Source organism: Ostrea edulis, chromosome 5 (assembly GCF_947568905.1).
Source record: "Ostrea edulis chromosome 5, xbOstEdul1.1, whole genome shotgun sequence".
NCBI classification, from domain to species: Eukaryota; Metazoa; Mollusca; class Bivalvia; order Ostreida; family Ostreidae; genus Ostrea; species Ostrea edulis.
In genome coordinates, this window is record NC_079168.1 from 75,745,791 (window position 1) to 75,767,986 (window position 22,196).

The 22,196-nt window shown below is 35.3% G+C and overlaps 1 protein-coding gene across 21 annotated transcripts in view; it reads left to right on the forward strand.

The window, feature by feature from the left end:
- Positions 1-21,858, forward strand: part of LOC125650127 (tubulin polyglutamylase TTLL5-like) — a 70,578-nt gene extending 48,720 nt beyond the window's left edge. For 9 of the 21 annotated variants that reach the window (XM_048878094.2, XM_048878095.2, XM_048878101.2 and 6 more), the window contains 14 exons: positions 1,953-1,998; positions 2,245-2,347; positions 2,928-3,151; positions 5,659-5,834; positions 6,191-6,305; positions 6,426-6,572; positions 6,972-7,108; positions 7,321-7,685; positions 8,342-8,530; positions 11,407-11,442; positions 11,725-11,772; positions 12,256-12,345; positions 16,115-16,958; positions 18,112-21,858. In XM_048878094.2, the coding sequence (XP_048734051.1) occupies positions 1,953-1,998; positions 2,245-2,347; positions 2,928-3,151; positions 5,659-5,834; positions 6,191-6,305; positions 6,426-6,572; positions 6,972-7,108; positions 7,321-7,685; positions 8,342-8,530; positions 11,407-11,442; positions 11,725-11,772; positions 12,256-12,345; positions 16,115-16,958; positions 18,112-18,244 (2,653 nt within the window). In that variant the 3' untranslated portion in view covers positions 18,245-21,858. Of the gene's footprint in view, positions 1-1,952; positions 1,999-2,244; positions 2,348-2,927; positions 3,152-5,658; positions 5,835-6,190; positions 6,306-6,425; positions 6,573-6,971; positions 7,109-7,320; positions 7,686-8,341; positions 8,531-11,406; positions 11,443-11,724; positions 11,773-12,255; positions 12,346-16,114; positions 16,959-17,255; positions 17,280-17,519; positions 17,569-18,111 lie in introns of all 21 variants that reach the window. The other 12 variants (XM_048878105.2, XM_056165526.1, XM_048878108.2 and 9 more) reach the window with 10 other exon arrangements.
- The last annotated feature ends 338 nt before the right edge of the window (positions 21,859-22,196 follow it).

Sequence of the window (22,196 nt, forward strand, 5' to 3'; positions counted from 1 at the left end):
GAATGGAACCTGGTAGTACCTATGTTAAACGCCCTGGGTCTGATGTAGCATTGAAAATGGAACCTGGTAGTACCTATGTTAAACGCCCTGGGTCTGATGTAGCGTTGAGAATGGAACCTGGTAGTACCTATGTTAAACGCCCTGGGTCTGATGTAGCATTGAGAATGGAACCTGGTAGTACCTATGTTAAACGCCCTGGGTCTGATGTAGCATTGAGAATGGAACCTGGTAGTACCTATGTTAAACGCCCTGGGTCTGATGTAGCATTGAGAATGGAACCTGGTAGTACCTATGTTAAACGCCCTGGGTCTGATGTAGCATTGAGAATGGAACCTGGTAGTACCTATGTTAAACGCCCTGGGTCTGATGTAGCATTGAGAATGGAACCTGGTAGTACCTATGTTAAACGCCCTGGGTCTGATGTAGCATTGAGAATGGAACCTGGTAGTACCTATGTTAAACGCCCTGGGTCTGATGTAGCATTGAGAATGGAACCTGGTAGTACCTATGTTAAACGCCCTGGGTCTGATGTAGCATTGAGAATGGAACCTGGTAGTACCTATGTTAAACGCCCTGGGTCTGATGTAGCATTGAGAATGGAACCTGGTAGTACCTATGTTAAACGCCCTGGGTCTGATGTAGCATTGAGAATGGAACCTGGTAGTACCTATGTTAAACGCCCTGGGTCTGATGTAGCATTGAGAATGGAACCTGGTAGTACCTATGTTAAACGCCCTGGGTCTGATGTAGCATTGAGAATGGAACCTGGTCCTCCTGACTGTGACGCTATACTCTGTACTCGTAGATTGTATAATGTTACTTATTTCTTCATCCAGCGAGTTAAGTCGCAGTCACATGAGATAAGAGTAAATAGTAATGAATGTTAGGGCTATCATTTATAAATAGACAGAAGAAGTGATCTATCATACTGGGTTGTTGACTGTACCTGTCATCATTTGAAGATTTATATATATATATATATATATATATATATATATATATATATTATCAGTGCAAGCATGGATCATTGACCAATCACAAAGTAGCTCTTAGAATTTATTTTTTACATATATTACCCATGTATATTATCTCAGTACATTTGATGAGGTGTGGTTACCATTATCTAGAATGTGTACATTATGTTGGTAAATGAGCATGAAAATTTGTAATCTCCTTTCTTTCTTTTTTTCTTTTTTAATAAATTTGAACTTTATTTAATAATTCATTTCTTTTATAACTCTTTTACTTTGTTTTTATGAATTTAACATAGATTTGAAGTAATGTGTTGATTTAGATGTAATTATTAACAAAAAGTCAGATTAAGGTTAGCTAGTTGTAAAGGAAGTTTGCTGTGATATTGAGATGCAGGTATCCTGTCGACCGTTCTGATCCTTCAATGATCCGACTGTCGTCAGTACACCAGTCCGTTCTGATCCTTCAATGATCCGACTGTCGTCAGTACACCAGTCCGTTCTGATCCTTCAATGATCCGACTGTCGTCAGTACACCAGTCCGTTCTGATCCTCCAATGATTCGACTGTCGTCAGCTAGTACACCAGTCCGTTCTGATCCTCCAATGATCCGACTGTCGTCAGTACACCAATCCATTCTGATCCTTCAATGATCCGACTGTCGTCAGTACACCAGTCCATTCTGATCCTCCAATGATCCGACTGTCATCAGTACACCAGTCCGTTCTGATCCTCCAATGATCCGACTGTCGTCAGTACACCAGTCATCACCTACAGATCATTTTGTCCATCATCTATCAGATCAACAGCCCATCTCTCAGACTATAGATTCACGGGCAACACACACGTTTTATAAAATGTTTGATATCGTTTAAAACCTACCAGAATATCCAATTTTAGAGTATTTTATTAAGTATTTCAAGGAAAATACAGAATTATGTAGATGAATATTGTCATGAGAAGTGATTTTGATCTTTACAGGAGTGCTTATGCATCTATTGGAGGATCTATGAAGTCAGACCCAGAGGTAATTAGCAACATTTCACATCGTTAAACACTCGTGTAATTATCCAAATCTATTGGCCAAGATACATTTGGAAAACCTGTGTTTCCCTCTGTGAGTAAGAACAATTTCAAAATGCCAAACAGAAGCTCTCAATATTAATGGCAATTTTTATTAATTTGAAAGTAATGGCAGAATTAATTGCTGCTGAAACAGATAACTTAGGTATTAGATAAGAATTTGATATAGAACTGAAATTTGTGATTTCAGTTTGCTGAGTGTTATGCCCAAGCAATCAACAGGACAAAACAGTATGAGAGAAAACTGGGAACAGCAAGGAGAGGAAAAAGGAAAAATAAACGAAAAGGGAAAGGTAACCGCCAGATAAACAGTAAATGAAGGGAAAGGTAACCTCCAGATAAATAGTAAATAAAGAGAAAGGTAACCTCCAGATAAATAGTAAATAAAGAGAAAGGTAACCTCCAGATAAAAAGTAAATGAAGGGAAAGGTAACCTCCAGATAAACAGTAAATAGAGGGAAAGGTAACCTCCAGATAAACAGTAAATAAAGGGAAAGGTATCCTCCAGATAAACAGTAAATAAAAGGAAAGGTAACCTCCAGATAAACAGTAAATAGAGGGAAAGGTAACCTCCAGATAAACAGTAAATAAAGGGAAAGGTAACCTCCAGATAAACAGTAAATAAGGCTATTGGTAATCTGGTGTGGAATAAAACCAAAAAAAAAAAAAATATTCTCATTTGGGTATGTGTATACAAAAAGGGATTATCCAATTAGTGGTTGCTTAAAAGGGATAAAGCAAAAGGTTACTCTGTTTTAAACACATGTAGTGTATATGAACATAATAGCTATGATAATCTAAGCAATGATACTTTACATCTAGTGGGAAGCTCATTCAGGTGTGCTATAATCAATTTCTTCATCTTGTGTTCAGGGAGGCCTAAGCTAGCTCAGGGTGTTGTTGAAGACAATGATGAAGTTGAGGATAAAGCTGAAGAATCTGATGAGGAAAATGATGAAGAGAAAGAGGAAAAGCAGAAGGAATCTCGGAGCTCCTCGCCAGTGGAGGAGGAGAAAAATAAAGTGGAGGTAGAGGTGGATGTTGTGACAGATGGGGATGAGATCCCTCAGGAAAAATCCACAGCACAGAATGATCCAGTAAGCTTTCACTTTACACAGCTCAGTTCAAGCTTTACAGACTCCAGGACCTTAAAGGTCGTCAGCACAGAGTGCTCAATCCAAGCTTTATAGACTGTATTACTCTAAAGGTCCTCAGCTTAGAGCGATCTAGTAAGCTTTCACTTCACACACCTCAGTTTAAGCTTTCACATCACACACCTCAGTTTAAGCTTTCACATCACACACCTCAGTTTAAGCTTTCACATCACACACCTCAGTTTAAGCTGTACTAGTCCCACTAAGCTTTCACATCACACACCTCAGTTTAAGCTGTACTAGTCCCACTAAGCTTTCACTTTACACACCTCAGTTTAAGCTGTACTAGTCCCACTAAGCTTTCACTTTACACACCTCAGTTTAAGCTGTAATAAACCCACTAAGCTTTCACTTTACACACCTCAGTTTAAGCTGTAATAAACCTACTAAGCTTTCACTTCGCACACGTCAGTTTAAGCGTTCACTTCACACACCTCAGTTTAAGCTGTACGAGTCCCAAGGTCAATTAGGTCCACAGTACAAAATTATCTAGTAAGTTTTCACTTCACTCTGATCAATTCAAGCTTCACAAGTCCCAAGGGCCACAAAGATCCTCACAACAGAGTTATCTTGTGAATTTTCACTTTACTCAACTTGTGCTTTACAGCTGTAAAACTCACAATGAGTTTCATTGTTTGTTCTGATCATAGAAATGAGTCTAGAGCAAAACTTGGGCCTGGCATTGATCGGTTTTTACGAACTTGAGAGCAGTCCCTAGCAGGTTTATGAAACATTTTAGGTATAAGTGAAAACGTTATGTGTGAAAATTTAAACCGATTTGTTAAAAATTCCCACATGAATTGTTTTGTACAGTGACCTTTATGTGTACTTTATTGTATTGCCTTTGGTGGTGAAGCATAACGTTAATTTATCATTGCACTTAATGATGAAAATCTCTGTCCGTAATCAAACACAGAACAAGTGCTAAATCAGAGGCCAGATCATGAACATGCCATTTAATGTTAAGTATCGGATGCATAATATTAAAAGTTTCTTACACTTCAGATGATTGATGTATTTGGTAAATTGTAAATTGTATATATTCTGATCATTCAATGTATAATTATAATTGAATGGAAGCAATTTTGTATGGAGTAATGTCCCTTGCTTCAGAATGGAGAAAATTAAATCTCATTTGATTTTGTCTGGTGAGATGAGGCCAATTCAACTTAATTAGTAGATTATCATCCAGGGTCACCTAAAAGTATGGGGTGGGTGGGAGGATTTTATTTTTTAGTTTCTATTTTCTGAAAAAATATATTAATGACAATTGAGTTTTTGTCACCAGAAGTGCATCATTTAATGTCACATCTATGCTTATTTCACAGACGAATTCCAAGTTTTAAGCTTTAATTTGAAACACAGAAAGATACCATACTTCTTCAAGATTTGTGTCCTTAAGACCACTAGAAATTAAGGAAACCGTATTTATTTTCTTCACGTGGCTTTTTACGTTGCTATACCAGAAATGTAAAGAAGAAGTTAAATACCGGAGTCGGACATGAAAATTTTCCGGAAAGTGCAAGTTTTGCAAAATACAAAAATATGGGGTGGGCCGATTTTTTAGGGGGCGGGCAGGGATGATAATCTATCAATTAAGTTGAATTGGCTTAAAGAGTTTTGGTTATAGATTTTAATAACCGTTGTTTTAGGTACCTTTTCACCACGAGGTTGCTGATAATTGTCTTTCGTATTATTTTCATTTAGCCCAGAGGGTTCAATGTTGGGTAAATTAGTGAATATTTGAAAGTACATACCGGTAAAAAAAAATTCAAAACTCGCCTGGAGAATTATTTTCTATGTTGATGCCCTTCAATGTAAAACCAGAGTTTTAACATCTAGTTTCCTTCTGATAAAAACTTTTTTTGAGAGCCAATGCTGTATCGGATATGTTAACTCGGCCCTTTTAAGATCATGCTGGACTGTAGCCATGGCAGGGAACTCATACAGATCATGTTGGTTGCACATACAATAATACATGGGTCATATGGTACTGTGTATAAAGACAGGCTGCAGATCTTCCACTTGTTTGTTGTTCATCTCACGCTAACAAAAAGTCAACAACAACAACAACAAAACAGAAAGAAGAATCAGCAATGCTCATGGGTTTCAGAGATTTCAATGTCTGCATCTTACATGTACAATTTATTCCTGATCATTTTATGTAAATCTAGAAATCAGTAGAGAAATATAAGGCATATTTTTATGCAGTTCTTTTCCCAGTAGGGAGTAGGTATGGAGTTGTTGACCTACTTGTGTAAATGAAGGATACTGCATCTCTATGTTAAAATTTAGTTTATATGTATTGTATACTTGTATTTCTAAATGAAGTTTGCTTATCTATGTGTTAAAGATTAGTTATGTGTTGTTTGAGTATATCATGACCAGTGGTACATTTTACACACACAAAAACTTCAGTCAAGGCTAATATTAGCATATTTCTTTTACAGAAACCAGAACAGGACAAGCCTCCCAAACCCCAACGAGTCCAGGTGAAATTGCCGCTTAAGAAGGCACAGGAGAATCCCTCCGAGGAGAAACCTGAGGCTCCCCCCAAACTCCCATCCCCTCCTCCAGAACCCAAGTATAATGTGGTAGAACTGTTACAGAAAGGCAGGACACTTAGGTATAGAACATCTCATCAGGCTTTATTTCCATAATTTTACCTGTCAAATTTGTTACTGTGACATACATGTGTGATAGTAAAAGTCTGTAAATATCCGAGCCAAGTTATGCGAAATTGTATTGGATACGATCTCTTTTATGAAATAAATAAGAATTTAGTATATTTTCTAAAGTTTAAAATTTTTGAGTTGTAATGAAGCCCAGAAAGGCTGTTATCTACAAGTTAATGAATGAGGGTGATTCACAGTATCATTGGAATTTAGAATGAATGCTATGTATCTTCCATTGCTATTGTATCTTCCATTGCTATTGTAGCTTTCATTGCTATTGTATCTTTCATGGGTCCTGTTTTTGCAGTAAATGTCAGGCCAGAGGAGCGTTTGCAATGTATCTCGTGCGGGTTCAGCAACGCTTGATATTGGAGGCAGGACCATCCAATCAGGATGACTCGGATGCTCTCAATGAACAAATGGTAACCCAAAATTTGTTTTTATGGTTCAAATATTGTTTTTCATTTTGAAAGCCTGCAAAGTACTACTAATGTAAGGAAGAAGAATGAAGGGATATAACATTTTATGTTGAACTGTTGTAGGACCTAGTGTTGAGGTTTCTGAAGAGGGCAGCAGTGAATCTCCAACAGCCATTTAAGGTGGTAGTTCCCAGTCGGAAACTCCCTCTTGCAGACAGGAGAAGGATACTTGCCAAACAGCTCGGAGATTTTGTCCATATCTACAACAAAGTAGGTCTCAAAACACAATAAACAGAATACTGATTAAAAAAAAATTACTGATGATAATTGGTCGATATAAGACTGTAAACAGAGTATTGATGTGGATTGGTCAATATAAAACTTTAAAAAGATGAGTGATGTGGATTGGTCAGCCCTATTAAATGCAATTCAAAAATATTACTGTTGTGGATTGGTCAATCAGAACAAAATAAGCAGATTACTGATGTTGATGATAGTAACGACAAACAAACAAATTCCTGTTGTGGATTAGTCACTCATATCACAATAGACAGCTTGCTGATCTGCACTAGTCAGTTATCTGGTTTTATATGATTTGAGTAAAATTCTTTTTTATAGAAAATTACTCTATTAGATGTAGTTAAAAATAAATTTCTTTGCCTCTGCCAGGAGACCGAGCAGTTGAATTTGAAGCGTCAACAGGAGAGACAGCAGGGTAAGATTGCAGAGGTCCACCCCACAACTGCAGAGGCGGAGTCCCAGGTTGTGTGTGAGGAAAAGTTTGACAAGTTCGTCAATATCGCCAGGTAAGTATTTATGTTGGAAATGATGGTGTCGTGTTTTTTATGTTCTAGTGCATAAACTTGACTCCAGTTTCATTTAGTCTGAGGAAGAATTGTTTCTTTTTGGAGTGATTGGAATACACCAGTTTGACTGTTAATGACTTCTAAATAATAGAGACAAAACTGTTGCCAAACTTGGCACAAAATATTCCAGTAACTTTTGTCTTGATTTTTAGTGAAGGAGAGTTGGAGGAAGTCCTGACAACCTACACAAAGATAAACAAATCAGCTAGCATATTTCTGGGAGGTCATCCCAAGAATTCTGTCACTGATAATAATGGTCAGTCTCGTCCTGCCTCAACATTTCAACACTCTAGACCTCCCTCTGGATGCCCCACTCGTTCCTCCAATGCTGTCCCCAACCGGCCGCCCATCTCTAGACAGAGCTCCATACTACAAAACAGGCCAGGCTCTGGGAACTTGGCTCGGTCAGCTAACACGTCAACTTCTGATTCAAATGTTGGGAAGAAAAAAGACAGCGAGGAGACAATTGAAGTGACGCCTAAAACGATAAATGGCTGGGAAGACACGCCTAAGTTTGGTAAGACAGCTTGTTTTTAAGCTTATCTAATACATGCAGCATTATGCTAGTTGCTCTCCTGTCTTCTCTAATAACAATATCATCAGCAGTATGATGTATACTATAGATAACATAACTCTAGCTACTTTTATCTACAGTGTTAGTTCATATAGTATGCATTCCTTATTATGCATTGGCTTTAAAAATAAATTCCTACAGTAATTTAATGTAATTCACAAGTGATTGACAGTTTTGAAAATGTAGCATATAGATGCACATATACCTGAATGTGTTATTAAAACATTTTTTATTAATTCGACGTGGTTTTGATATAAAAATTTGTTCTAGCAAACTCCAATTTCATACTGACATTTTCCCATTGCTTTGCTGAAAGTTATAAGATGTATTAAATATTGAAAATGTTTGTTGTCTACACATCTGGTTTTGTCTTCACTTAAAAAATATATGTATAAAGTTTTGTAGATGAAGTGAGAAAGGTTATTTGTGTTTGGCTTTTTGTGTTGAATTTAAATGCTGTATTTTATTCAATTCAGGAAAATATAAAAAACACTATTGAATCAGAAGACAAGCTATGTAAGATAAATGTCCACTAAGCTTTGATCACCTTTGTGATGGACAACAAGCATATTTTGGCACCTGTAAAAATTTTTCTGTAGCTAGCGAGAGTAGCATAACCACAACCACCACAACGAACACTCGATCTACCGCTCAGATTGGCGAGCCACCACATTCACGCGTGTACCACACACCTTCTCAATCCTCATATGCTAATGCTGTGCAGGTATACACACAGAAACTAACCTCCAACCGACCCCGGTCAGCGACCTCTGGTGGACACAGGACAGGTAATTCAAGAAAGTGTGCTGTAGGCAACATGATTTTCTTTATAAGAGGAAGGAGGATTTTCTAGCTGTGGCATATGTTGTGTACAGGAAGAGAGGTTATTTGTGTCATCATCATCACTTCTAAATGTATATACCCTTCCCTGTAGTTCTTAAACAGCCATAACACAACTATTTTGATTCCTGTCTAATATAATATTGTATATAATAGCCATACCAATTTATACAATAGGTCTTTGGATTTTCACCACTAAAACTGGGTGGATGAACTATTTCTACAAATATGAAAATTTTCAAAATAAGATATATTGCAAGACATTTGGAGAGAAAAAAAACCCCAAAACATCCCTACATTCCTTATGTATATGTGTATTAAAAAACATGGAATGAGATAAAAACTTATATATAATAAGAATGAAAACAAATATAACAGACTAAAAGTATCACTGCTGAATGTCTAGCTGGCTGAACATCACCAGAGAAAGTGTTCAAGATTTGCAATTTTGAAAGAAAGTTTTGGGTTGGGTTGCATTGTTGTTATCTGCCTGCGTTTGTCCGCCTTTCACATTTTCTTGTCTGTTTGTCCGTAGCAAAACATTTTGTTTGCATATGATTGGACAAATCTCGTAAATGTGCATTAAAGTTATGGAATTTTGATTTAGGTCTAAAGTGGTCCAAATAAGGGTCAATTATCTTGTCTCATGGACTCAATATCTGTAAACTATATGTTCTATATACTGACAATTGTATCGCTTGGGTTTGAATTGACTATTAGTACTCTTTAATAGTAATTTCGAACCCAAGCGATACCATTGCTTGTGGTTCTATAGACCCAAGATGAAATTTACATATACAAATTGTTTAAAGGGGTATCTATTTTAATGTCTCTTAAAGAATAACTTTAGTTAAGTGATTGACAGCTAAATACATTTCTTTGGTAGCTATGCATTTTATGATTGATTGTAAATTGTTTAGCATCCCTCTCGAGAATTTTACACTCATATGTAGACGTCACCATTGCTGGTGAATGGTTGCAAAATTTAGGCCTATGCTCAGTGCATACAGCCTTTGAGCAAGGAGAGATCTTTATTGTGCCCCACCTGCTGTGACATGGGGTCACAGTTTTTGCGGTCTCATCCGAAAGACACCCCCCCCCCCCCCCCCCCCCATTCAGTCTTCAGTCGCATATTCTATATTATTCTATATGCCTCAAACAAGTCTGATTTCATTGCAATTATCTGAAAGTTTCCCATGCTTGTGTAAGTTGCACCTAATTGGTTTAGATGGAAGCATTACTCATGCTAAACATGCTTGTCTTGTACATATTTACATATTTGTACCATGGACATGCAGAAACCATACAATAAATATAATGTTTATGTGCATATCGACTTGTCTTTACATGACTTTCAGTCAGTGGGTGGGGAGTGAGAAGAAGGTAAAAGTATTCATCAAATTAAATGAAAAATATATTTTAAAAAAAAAATAGGTTAAAAAGATTGATAATAAAAAACTGAAACCCCCATTTCTTTCATTATTACTATTTACATGTATGCATTATTGAATGGGCAGAGAAAGCTTAAGTTATTTTATAGAAAGTATGTCCATAAGAAACTGTTTTGAATATTTTTTTCAAAAGTTAATATTGGCCAAATAATAGTGAATTATTATTTCTCATGGGCTGTTATATAGCAATTTGAAACAATTTATCATTTTTTACATATTAGAATTTCAGAACCTGGGCAACTTTATCATATCTCGTTCAGATATCAACCTAGCAGAGTTGATTTAAAGATATTTTACCATTGTTTTACCAATGATACTAGAATGCTGTTTCAACATACTTTATTTCACAGTAAAAAGCAAACACTGGCTTTTTAACTTGATGTAAAAACAAGTCAATTAATTACAGAATTTAAAAATAAGAAATAATTGTGCTGGTTATATATGTTATAGGGATTATGGAAACTTGAACAATTTTACAAAATAACCCCATGCTTCTATTTATAGCAAGCGAAATTCGCGATGCGACAAGCTTGCTTCAATAATTATACACAATTGAGTCGTGTGATTTGTTCTTCATCAGCTGAAAAATGATAAGGATTACCCATAGTGCTTTTGAAAAATGTCGCTGTTAATGTGATATACTTCATTGACATCCCCGTAGATAAAATAAATACATTGTTTGGAATGTACCACATGATTTGCCCAAAACATCAAAAGGAATTTGAGACAGACATACATTGTAGGTCTTCCAGTGAAATTGTTTTCTTTCGAGAAATATATGTATAGTTTGTTCATATTATGGAGGTAATATATCGATATTATTTGATTTGAATGGGTTTTTTTTTTTTTTTTTAAGAGCGTTTTATTCATTAATATATAGAAAATACATCCAACTCTCTATTTTGTATTGCTTATAAGAGTTATGAGATTGTATGATCACAGTTTGTTATATTCACCTTTCATACATAAATAGGATTAGGCAGCAAGCTAGTGTAATGCCTATATAAGCCCTCTCCATATTGAAATGTTTCATTATTGAACTCAGTCAGGAAAAATGATTACTTTTTTTATATTTTCTAGAAATTTAAGAGAAACTGAATTCAAATAAATATTTAGATGGTTTTAGAGATGTTTGAAATATTTTACAAATATATAATTGATCTGAATTCCGAAAAACAGATACTGTGAATCTGACAAATTCTATTACATGTATATTAAATTGGTATGGCTTATGCTTAAAAGATTACTAAATCTGTATAAAATGATATGTTATTAGTGTAAGAGTTTTTTTCATTTTGTATTTGAAATGTGAATGTACATAGATGTTGAATTTGAACATTGATCCCGATATTTATCTTTGATCCTCCATATAGCTCCACCTCCCATACCTTCTGTAGACCCCCCTTCAGGTAGGCAATAAATATTGTCATGGAGATTGTCTTCTTGTTCTTCAATTCTCTTTCAGCAAGGAGCTGTTGTTGATTTCCATTCTGTTTCTTAATCCAAATACTTAAATGGAGCTTTAACTGATAGACTGGACATGATGATCATAGGAGAGCTCAAAGTATTTTAATAGGTTAAAAAAATAATTTACATTTCATATTAAAAAAATCTTTAGATTCTATGAAAGTTTCTCTTCTCTGCACAATGTTTTGAGAAATATGAAATTCTAAAATTCTGTTTGTTTATAGAGGATTACATACATATTCCCACACCTACAAACTATATACCTGTGCCAGGTAGGAGAGATTGGACCATTTACCTGCAGAATTCTGTTGATTTTTGGGCTATAATTAGCCAATAAATATTCAATTATACTTACCCATTAATCCTGACATGTTTATTTTACTCTTGGAATAAATGTCTATTGTTTTCTTTCCAAGTTTTCTCTTAACAGAAGTCCTCTCAGCATGTTCTCATCTGATGCCTGAACCTTTTCCTTTCAAGCACTGACTTCATAATTGTGCATATATGTATTCTTTCCTGTTGTTCTTGAACTTTTCCATTTTGAGAGGTTACATTTAGAGTTCAAATTCGCCTTTTCCAGTAACTGTTTCTGTATTAAAAAATGTTTTTTCTGTTGGTACAGTTTGAAAAATTACTTCAGTGCATGCAATTTTACATATATTTGCTTATAGAATGCTAATTCTATTAACATTTGAAAATGTTTTACATTCAGTCGGAAATATTATGAAATATTAAGAGATTGTGCATGTTTACAGGTGTTATGACCAAGCCTTTCACCCGACCTATGTCCGCCCTGAACCGTCCATCGTCAGCCAACCCTTATGCTACAACTAACCCAACTGTTGGTAGGTAGAACTTTTCATACTTTATGCAGTGTGTGAAATAACCATGCGTCCGACCACTCGAGACGCATGAATTTTGCCACGGGTGAACAAATTTCTGGGTGTAGATGCCTGACAGGAGGTGTTAAAATTTCTGCTAAATAAAATCTATTGTAAATCGGTAACAAAGTTGTAACAAGCCAAGATTCAGACCTCGTCATTATGTCTCCCCTCTTCCAGGTGGAGACTTATTGTTATTGTACTTTCTGTCTGTCCGTCCGGATGTCTATCACAAACGCTTCTTCTCCAATATGGCTTATCAGATAGACTTGAAACTTTGTACAATGTTCCATTGCCATTTGTAGATGTGCATGTTGTCGAAACAAGAGGATCCAATTATTTTCCTAAAATGGATGTAAGAGGGATGGAGGATGTAAAATAGCTTGTGAACACTTATCCAATATGGCTTATCTGATAGATTTGAAACTTTTTACAATGCTTCATTGCCATTTTTAGATGTCAATATTGTTGGGACTGGAGGATCCAATTATTTTACTAAAAGTTAAAGTGGATCTAAGAGGGGTGGAGGATGTTAAAATAGCTTTTATGTGAACAATTCTCCTTCTATATGGGTTATCGGGTAGACTAGAAACTTTATACAATGCTTCAATGCCATTTGTAGATGTGCATATTGTCGGGATGGAAGGATCAAATTATCTTCCTAAAAGTTGTAATGGATCTAAGAGGGGTGGAGGATGTAAAATAACTTGTGAACACTTCTTCTCCTATATGGCTTATCTGATAGATTTGAAACTTTGTACAATGCTTCATTGCCATTCGTAGAAGTGCATATTGGTGGGACGGGAGGATCCAATTATTTTTTAAAAGTTATAATGGATCTAAGAGGGGTGGAGGATGTTAAAATAACTTGTGATCACTTCTTCTATTTGGCTTATCTATGAGGCTTGAGAATTTGTACAATGCTTAAATGCCATTTGTAGATGTGTATATTGTAGGAACAGGAGGATCAAATTGTTATCCTTTAAGTTATAATGGATCTGAGGGGTGGAGGGTGTAAATCAGTTTTTGAACACTTCTCCTATGTGGCTTATCAGAGTTCGTAATGTCTATGTTCCTGGTCATGCTTTCTCCTCCATACAATGCAGTACAATATGGGGAGGAGGTTCATTTGGTGCACTTCCAATTTGGGGAGCTGGGGAGTCATTTGTTTTTCATAAAAACAATCTCTAGGTATTTTTAACGAATCGGGATCGAAGTTATGGGAAATGAGTCTTATGGGTCTATTCATTTTCATCTTCTTCTCCAGAGCCACTGGGCCAATTTCAACCAAACTTGGCAAAAAGCAGCCTTGGGTGAAGGGCTTTCAAGTTTGTTCAAATGAAGGGCCATGCCCCCTTCAAAGGGGAGACAAATGCAAAAATACGGTGGTGTCATTAAAAAATCTTCTTAAGAACCACTGGACCAGAAGAGCTGAAATTTATATATAAAAGCTTCCTGATATACTGTAGAGGTATTTAATTTTGTTAGGAAAAATGTTCGTTGTTTTTGTTGTGGACATGATTTCATGTGGATTAATTTTCGTTGTTTTTGTTGTGAACATGATTTCATGTGGACCATTTACAAATTACACATATTGTACATACGAAGTATAAACAACGTCGCTTATCTGCAATTCTAACTTGCTTAAAATAACGGTACAATACCCACATACAACATTTGTAAACCATTTGTAAGATGAAGACAACATTTGTAAACCATTTGTAAGATGAAGAGTGCTGTCATTTATACACCCACATGTAATTACAAACAAATCCTTACTACATGTAGGTGATCTGTGTAAGACTCATGTAATTGCCTTGCTCAATGTTCATAAGGCACATCAGGACAAAAATTTCTCTGACATGTGACAAAATATCCATATTCAAACAATATTTAACCCCAAAATCTCCAGCTGTACGGAAGAACATCAGCCTCAAGACCGTAGAAACAAAATCGTGGTGTGGTTTGCAGCCCAGGTGTTGGGTCACTTGAATAACTTCCAGATGGGCGTGGATACTGATATTGTGCTGGTTGATCTACGTAGAGTGCCTTAGACATGACATTACATGTGACACACAGTTGGGTTTCGTTTCAGTGGCATACCAGACTGCATGAGCGGTTATCTGAAATCCGTAAATCTACCAGCACTTTGTTGTGTTAAGATCGATACTTATTATCTGAAAATGAGCTGTTCTGTTTTGATAGTAATCATTCTTAATTATCTTGTACCTTTTAGCTCACCTGAGCTAAAAGCTCAAGTGAGCTTTTCTGATCACCTGTTGTCCGTCGTCTGTCTGTAAACTTTTTACATTTTCGACTTCTTCTCTAGAACCAATGGGCCAATTATAACCAAACTTGGCCAAAAGTATCCTTAGGTGAAGGGCTTTCAAGTTTGTTCAAATGAAGGGCCATACCCCCTTCAAAGGGGAGATAATCACAAAAATGCAAAAATAGGAAAGGGTCATTTAAAAATCTTCTTCTCAAGAACCACTGGGCCAGAAGATCTTAAATTCATACAAAAGCTTCCTGACATAGTGCAGATTCAAGTTTGTTAAAATCATGGCCCCCGGGGGTAGGATGGGGCCACAATAGGGGATCAAAATTTTACATACAGATATATTGGAAAAAGCTTTAAAAATCTTCTTCTCAAGAATCACTAGGCCAGAAAAGTTAACATTTACATGAAAGCTTCCTGACATAGTGCAAATTCATGTTTGTAAAAATCATGGTAGGTTGGGACCACAATAGGAATGAAAGTTTTGCATGCTAACATGTGGGGAAACTCTTTAAATATGGTCCAAGGTGACTCAGGTGAGCGATGTGGCCCATGGGCTCTTTATTAAGATTAATGTCTTCTTATGATGATTTATATTGAAATGGGAAATTTTTCCTTCTTTTTTTTTTTCATTTCAAATAATTTTTTACTGCCTACATTTGAAGCAACCCATGCCTGCAGAAAATCAAAGTTGACCATATGTTTTTTCATTGATTTTAATTCATTAATGCATTTTTCACTGTATATCAAAATTTTAATTAATATGGTAAAATAAATTAGGCCCGTCATCCTTAATAAGTAGATAGTAATAAAAGTAATTTTAAAAATGACAGTTATTTCCTCAGGGCTAGTAGATCTTGGCAGGGCTGATAACTTTACAAGCAGTCAGCCCTGCATGTCTTACTCTAGCTAATTTTACAGCAAGTTTCAAACACTGCTTTATGTGCATGTTATTTGACAGAAAAATGACACTTTTGGCTCACCCTACAATTAATGTTCACACTGACATTGGAACAAAAATACAAACCATCTATCCTTCTGTGTTTAGTAAACCAGAAGTAATGAAAGAGTTATATAGGTTACATGAGGTGTATGTACTAGTTGCAGCTGACAAAGCTTGTAACAAAATTATCTGTGTAAGGATCATTATTACAGCTGCTCACATCATGACCCTTGAGTTCAGGGCAAGGTCATTAGAGGGAACCAAAGTTTTACTCAGGAATATATAGAGGAAATCTCTATGTGAATTTGATATACAAACATCCACATGTAGTGTAGATTCAAGATTGTATACCATGACATTCACACCAGGGGGCTATGATTGGGATTTAATGATTATTGTGGGAAAATGTAAAATTCTGTTGAGGGAAGTGAACCATGGGTCTTTTGTTCAGATGAGTGACAATGCTAAAACAAATTTACACAATGACATTATTTCAATCTTTTCATTTTTGACAGATTCCTACAATGACCAGGCAATCCATGATGCTCTTCAGAGACTGGCTCTCCGCCAACAGGCACGGCAGTACTCGGCCTTTAACGGGACTAGTATGATTAACGAGGAGGTGCGCAGCTCGTCCTCTCAGAGAATTGGGCAGGGTGACGTCCCCCAGTATGGCAGTACTTCTTCATTAGTAGATGCTACATACACAGTCAACAAACCCGGTAGCTATGATAAAGAGGTTCCTTCTAACTCTGGGTATATTGGCACTGGAGGGGACAGGGTGCAGACAAATACACCGGTGTACACAGAACAATCCAGGGGTGATCATTACTCCAGACCCACAGAAAGTCTCAAATATAACTCATCAAATGTGATCACAGAGGATTTAAGAAACAGGCCCCCTTCTGGTCAAGGTCGTAGAAGGATGGAGGTGAAATCGGCCCCAGGGTCAAGGAAACCTGTCCAATCAAATGTGAACCTACGAAGTGCCAATGCAACTTTTAATAGTTTTATTGAAGACTCTAGTGGAACGACCTGGCAAAATGACCTTGCAAGTGCTTATAACCAGGTCACAGGAGTGTTGCCTAGCAACTATCACACAGCATCTCAGTCTAGTAAACAATTTCAATTGATGCAACAGCAGGCTGCTCTGAAACAGCAGAGTAAAGTCATGTTGGAGCAGAGCAAAGCCAAACACCAGGCCATGATTGCTCAAGCTCATGCGGTGCAGAAGTCCGTCCAACAACAGCAACAGAAGCTGGACCAGGACATAGAGAGCACCATACAGAAGTACGCCCCCAAACCCCCGGTCCAGCCCCCACACTCTAGGAAACTGCCCAGCTCACACAGGGTCCAAAGGTAAGCAGGGTGGCTGTTTTGACACTTTTGAGGGGTTTGAAATTGACTGTAAATGGGAGCTGCTAAAAGCTATTAGGTCAGCAGAAAAGTGCAAGCTTGTGCGGGTTCAAGTCTGTCAATCCGTATCTTGAGATTTCCTCTTTGAAACAGTTTGACAGACAAATGAATTTGGAATGCAATTTAATGTTGGATGATTATTTTGAGTGAACCTGTCTTGCATGATATTCAAGTGTGTTTGCTTTAGTATGATATTTGAAAATTGTTTGATGAATGAATGGACTGAATTAATGCATTTAGGACTGTGCCATATCAATATTGAATGTAAGTGTCAAATTTAATCATTTTATGTGTTACCTTTTCTGTTTCCTTTTGATACCCTTTCCTTAAATGTACATACATATGAGTTTTTATTGTTTTAATTAACCCTCCCATGTTACATTGTGTGATTGCCCTGTCAGGGTATGAGAGAAATGCAATTACCCATGTTCCAACTCTAACAACTTCTGGTGGAGAATTTTGAAATTAGAGTTATCTTTCTTTGTTTTGATTATTTGTTTTTAGCCCAATCAAGATACTGTGAAGTACCAAAGTATAATCAGCTTTGTGTAATGTACGAAAACATGGAATTCTTTCATTTCTAGTGAAACTGGGTGTGGCAATTTAGCTGCTAGCGTTTTGTTATTTTTCAAGCACATTGCTGTGTTCAGCTCTATTCTCAGAACTAATCTTTAAAAGACTTTTCAGAGCAAAAGGTTCTTTTACATTCAGGGAAAAACTAAAATCTTTTATATCGTGAATACTAGACTAAGACTGATCTATTTTTGTAGAGAAAATACATGCTAATATTCATAAATTTAGTAACCTGAAAACTTCAAAACATGACTTCCAAGTAACCAAATTGTTGTCATCTTCACATAGATAATTTCATAAAATTACTCAATAGAGCTTCTATCCTAAAATTTAAACTGCAGTTTTGTTGTACTGGGCTACATCTTTTCCATGACACTTATCGAGGTGATGTGGGCTTTATCTCCTACACAATATGTATCGAGGTGATGTGGGTAATTTTTGCTGTACTTTACCTCTGCAGTGCCTGTAGGTAATAGCTTCATATTATCAGCACCGTATCACAGTGTTTAATTTTGTATCACAGGTCTGCAGTGCCCGATGAATCTTTAAATTTCAATTTCTACAACAGCTTGCAGTTTGACCAACACACCGGGCGCACTAGATCTACTCCAGGTACCCTACACACACTATCACCACCTCTTAGTTTTACTAATTAAAATAGACCACAAAATTGTTTAGGGTGGGGGAGGTTTTGGATTATGTATTTTGTATACTGATACATGTATACAGGGTACTTTATGAGGAATGGCTTCGATATTGATTTAATGCCAATCCATTGGTAGGACAATTCCATTATCAGTCAGGGCATTTTTTTTTTTAACAAAATGATTGAGAAATATGTTTGTGATGAATATCAACAAACAAGTTTCATTATAAGAGCAATTTGGATAACTGTTCTAAAGAATTTCCAAACTCCAAAACTTGTGTTTTCCCAATATTGTGTGAAGTATACCATATTTTTTATTGGAAATATAAATTACTACAAAACAATGCTTATCAAATTGTACCAAACAGATCAAATCCCCTTTATGATTTAATCGGAAATTAATGCTTTGTTATCAATTTTATTTTCTCTATTTGATTTATATACATGTATGTGTGTAAACACTTCCTGATACCAGCCAGCAATGATGTAACACTGACTGTGTACTAATACTCACTTCATAAGTTACTTGTATTACAATGAGTTCAGATTCTATACTAAATTCATGATTATCCTTGGTAAAATAGATTTCAATAATAAAGTATTATATGCATGACGTAGAGGCTTGTATCATATGCTCTGTGTAGCTTGAGCAGATATTGTAGATGCTTATTAGAATATATATGTATATATATTTATAGACCAGTTTTATGTGAAATTCGTGAAAATTCTTGGAGATGATGAAAAGTTTTTATTGCTTACTATACACATACCTGTGTTAAACTGACATGATTGCCTTTGCAGGGTATTGAGTCTTCAACCTCTGGAGCAGATCCTAGATTTATACTTTCCTAAAAATAGATGAACTGATAAATAAAAGAATCAAGGAAGTTTTGAAGAAGACTGGCTTTGGTTTTGGCTCTGTTGTATGTTATACATATACTTATAATATCAAAAATATACAGTTTGTGTGATTTAGGGTATAAAATAGAGACTTTATGTGGAAAACTTGATAAAGCTATTTTTTGTATGTTTGTGCACAATATATTGCCTGGGTTTTATGTGGAAAGTTATTATGTAATATATGAGTGAGAATTGAAGGTAGTGTGATTTAGATATTTTATTTATCAAAACAAAGCCGTCCATATTGTTGACATAATTATGTTGTCTTGTGTATCAATTTTATTTATTGAGAGATTCAGAAATGTGGTTTGAACTATATATATATATATGGTAGTAAATGTAACTTGAGGAAATGTATTTTCTCATGGAAATGCTGCCCAAGTCGAAAAGCAAAGAACATTGTGCAAGAGAGACTATTTTCTGCCCCATTTATAACATTTTGAGATGGAAATTTATATATAATTTCCATGTGAAACTTTAGAATATTACATTGATTCAAAGCAGTATAAATTCATTGCTATTGTGATGTCTCATATAGTTTATATGATGACTTGAAAGTGATGTAATTTTCTATTTGTTACAATATTTCAGTAAAAATGTTTCCTTGTTGATTTTTTTTGGGGAATCATATATAGCCTGAGCTTGATAGACGCCGTTTTACACTATAATGAGAGAAACGTTTAATTAATGATATTGGTGTCTAATGATGCCCGAGCTGTGATTTTTCTAATCAAAATGTGGGTAATATTTGGGACTATTTTAGAGAAATCAATGAAAATCTATTCATTTTGTGACGTCATAGAAGAGTCATAAACAAACATTGTTATCAACACCTATGCATGTTACAGACAGTTTATTAGATTGTTAAATCATTTGAAATTTATGTTTTCAGGGGCAGATATTAGTAATGTACCAAATATAGTCTTTTGATTCTTTGTCGTAGATTGAAATAATGTATGTGTCTTTGTAGTAAGTGAAATAACTTATTCTAAGGTTAAACCAAGGAAATAGAATGGTATGACATGGCAGGGTTTTTATTATGCACGGAAATATCTTCAAATCATAAATAAATCATATTTATTATGTCAAACTGAAAACAGGTTTAATTTTATCAATTAACTTTGATATTTTAATCAGATGCATTCTAATTCATACAAAGAATATCTTGTTTGTTGCTTAAAAAGTACATGCATATTTTATTGTCTAGCTGGGTTTTTTTATGATGTTATATAACAACTGTGATAATCTTATTTTGTTCTTTTTTTATTGTTTTTTTTTTTTTTTTGATTGTATTTTTTTTTAAGTCTCAATGCTCCTGATTGGTGGGGATTTTATTTACTTAGTCACTTGTAAGCATGCTATGAAAACTTTCTTAGGATTTATCTTAAGTCATTATTTAAGTCATATTAAAGTCATTTTCCAAATCAACAATAAGTTGATTCTTCCATTTTAAACGTAACTTCAAGTCAAGTCTGTAGCCATCCTAAAATTTGATTATTTTTTATCATTGAAGATTCATCTATTTGATTTATATATTAATTGAAACTGTTTAGACTGTTGAGGCCAACCTTTGATGCACCATATTCCTAGGGATAGCATGTCTACAGTTATTTTTGTTTACAAAATAATTTGAAATCTACGACTTGTACAAACAGAAGTAGATTTTAAGGGGCTACATTGCAGCCCTCTTCAAGGAGTCCCTTCATTCTGTTTTTTATCTGTTAATTATTTTAATTGGATGCCTTTAGATATCTTTTTGAAAATTATTTTATTACATATATACAGCATTAATATAATTTATTTCTGTGGTCTTGTATTTTGAAAATTTTGCCTTCAGAGTATGAATCTGAATTTTTTCTTGGTTCATTCCAGCATTACTGATGATTAAGAATTGGTGACTTATAAGAGATAGAGGGAGAGAGAGAGAGAGAGGGGGGGGGGGGGGGAGAGCAGTATTAGTTAGCATTGTCTGAGGACTACAAGGACTAGCCACTTTTAGAATATTAAGTTCTACAAGTTTACAGTACCTTGCTAGAATCAAATACCGGTATATAGCTACATGTATATGTATATATCGGTTCAAAATTGAATAGATCTTACAAATTTTACAGTCTTTCATGTCACAAAAAGTGATTGAGGCTCTATTGTTTTTATGTTTTAATAGAAATATCACACATTTTCATTATCATTAAGTCATTGACATTAAAATCTTATAGTTATTAAAGATCAGCTTTCAAAAATAACGAAGTTTTATGTAATATCATAAATTGTTACTAAAACGCGAGTTCAACAAATTTATGTTTGTTCTGCATATAAATATGATCTGGTTGCATGTCATTCTGGGCCATGCCTATATCACAAGGTGTTGGAATTGCAATTAAAATGTTCAATTTATTAAAATGTAGGCATTAATTAAAGCATTTGCTTTGTACTTTTATTGAGATTGTGGTTTATCGCCCAAAAGAGTGACATAAATTTATATTGAAATAGCAGGTTTCTGGTGTTAATAGGAAACCAAGAGTGATTTACTGCTACAAGGTGTTTTCTAGATCAATTGCATTATGTGAATAGATTCTATTGGTGCTGAGAAAAAAAACCCCATTTCCTGCTCAAATGCTTCTTTATTGACAAGTTCTGGAGGATAATTCTAATCACATTCGATACCTCTATGTTCTATATTCACATTCCGTATAAAAATGTGATTAATAAATTATTAAATCTGCAGTTTGTTTCGTATTGTCATTTGACAGGTTATTGCTCGACCCAAATTTGGTGAATAAAAACATGGTTCGTACAAAACATGAAAGCCTTTGAATTCACTTGTGTGTGGAATAGATAAGTCGCGGAAATTTAGGTTGGGGTGTTTGAAAGTCATTGAATTGTAGGCTCTGTCACCCCCCAAAAATGCTTGGATTAATGCATTTTCCGATGAGTCTGTTGATATTGTTAAACGAAATTCTCATTTGTATAGTGTATAAAATTTAAAACGAACTATTGTTTTAATTAGATTTGTATACATTACATTGCTAAGTGACGTTCCGTGTATATGGGAATGATATACA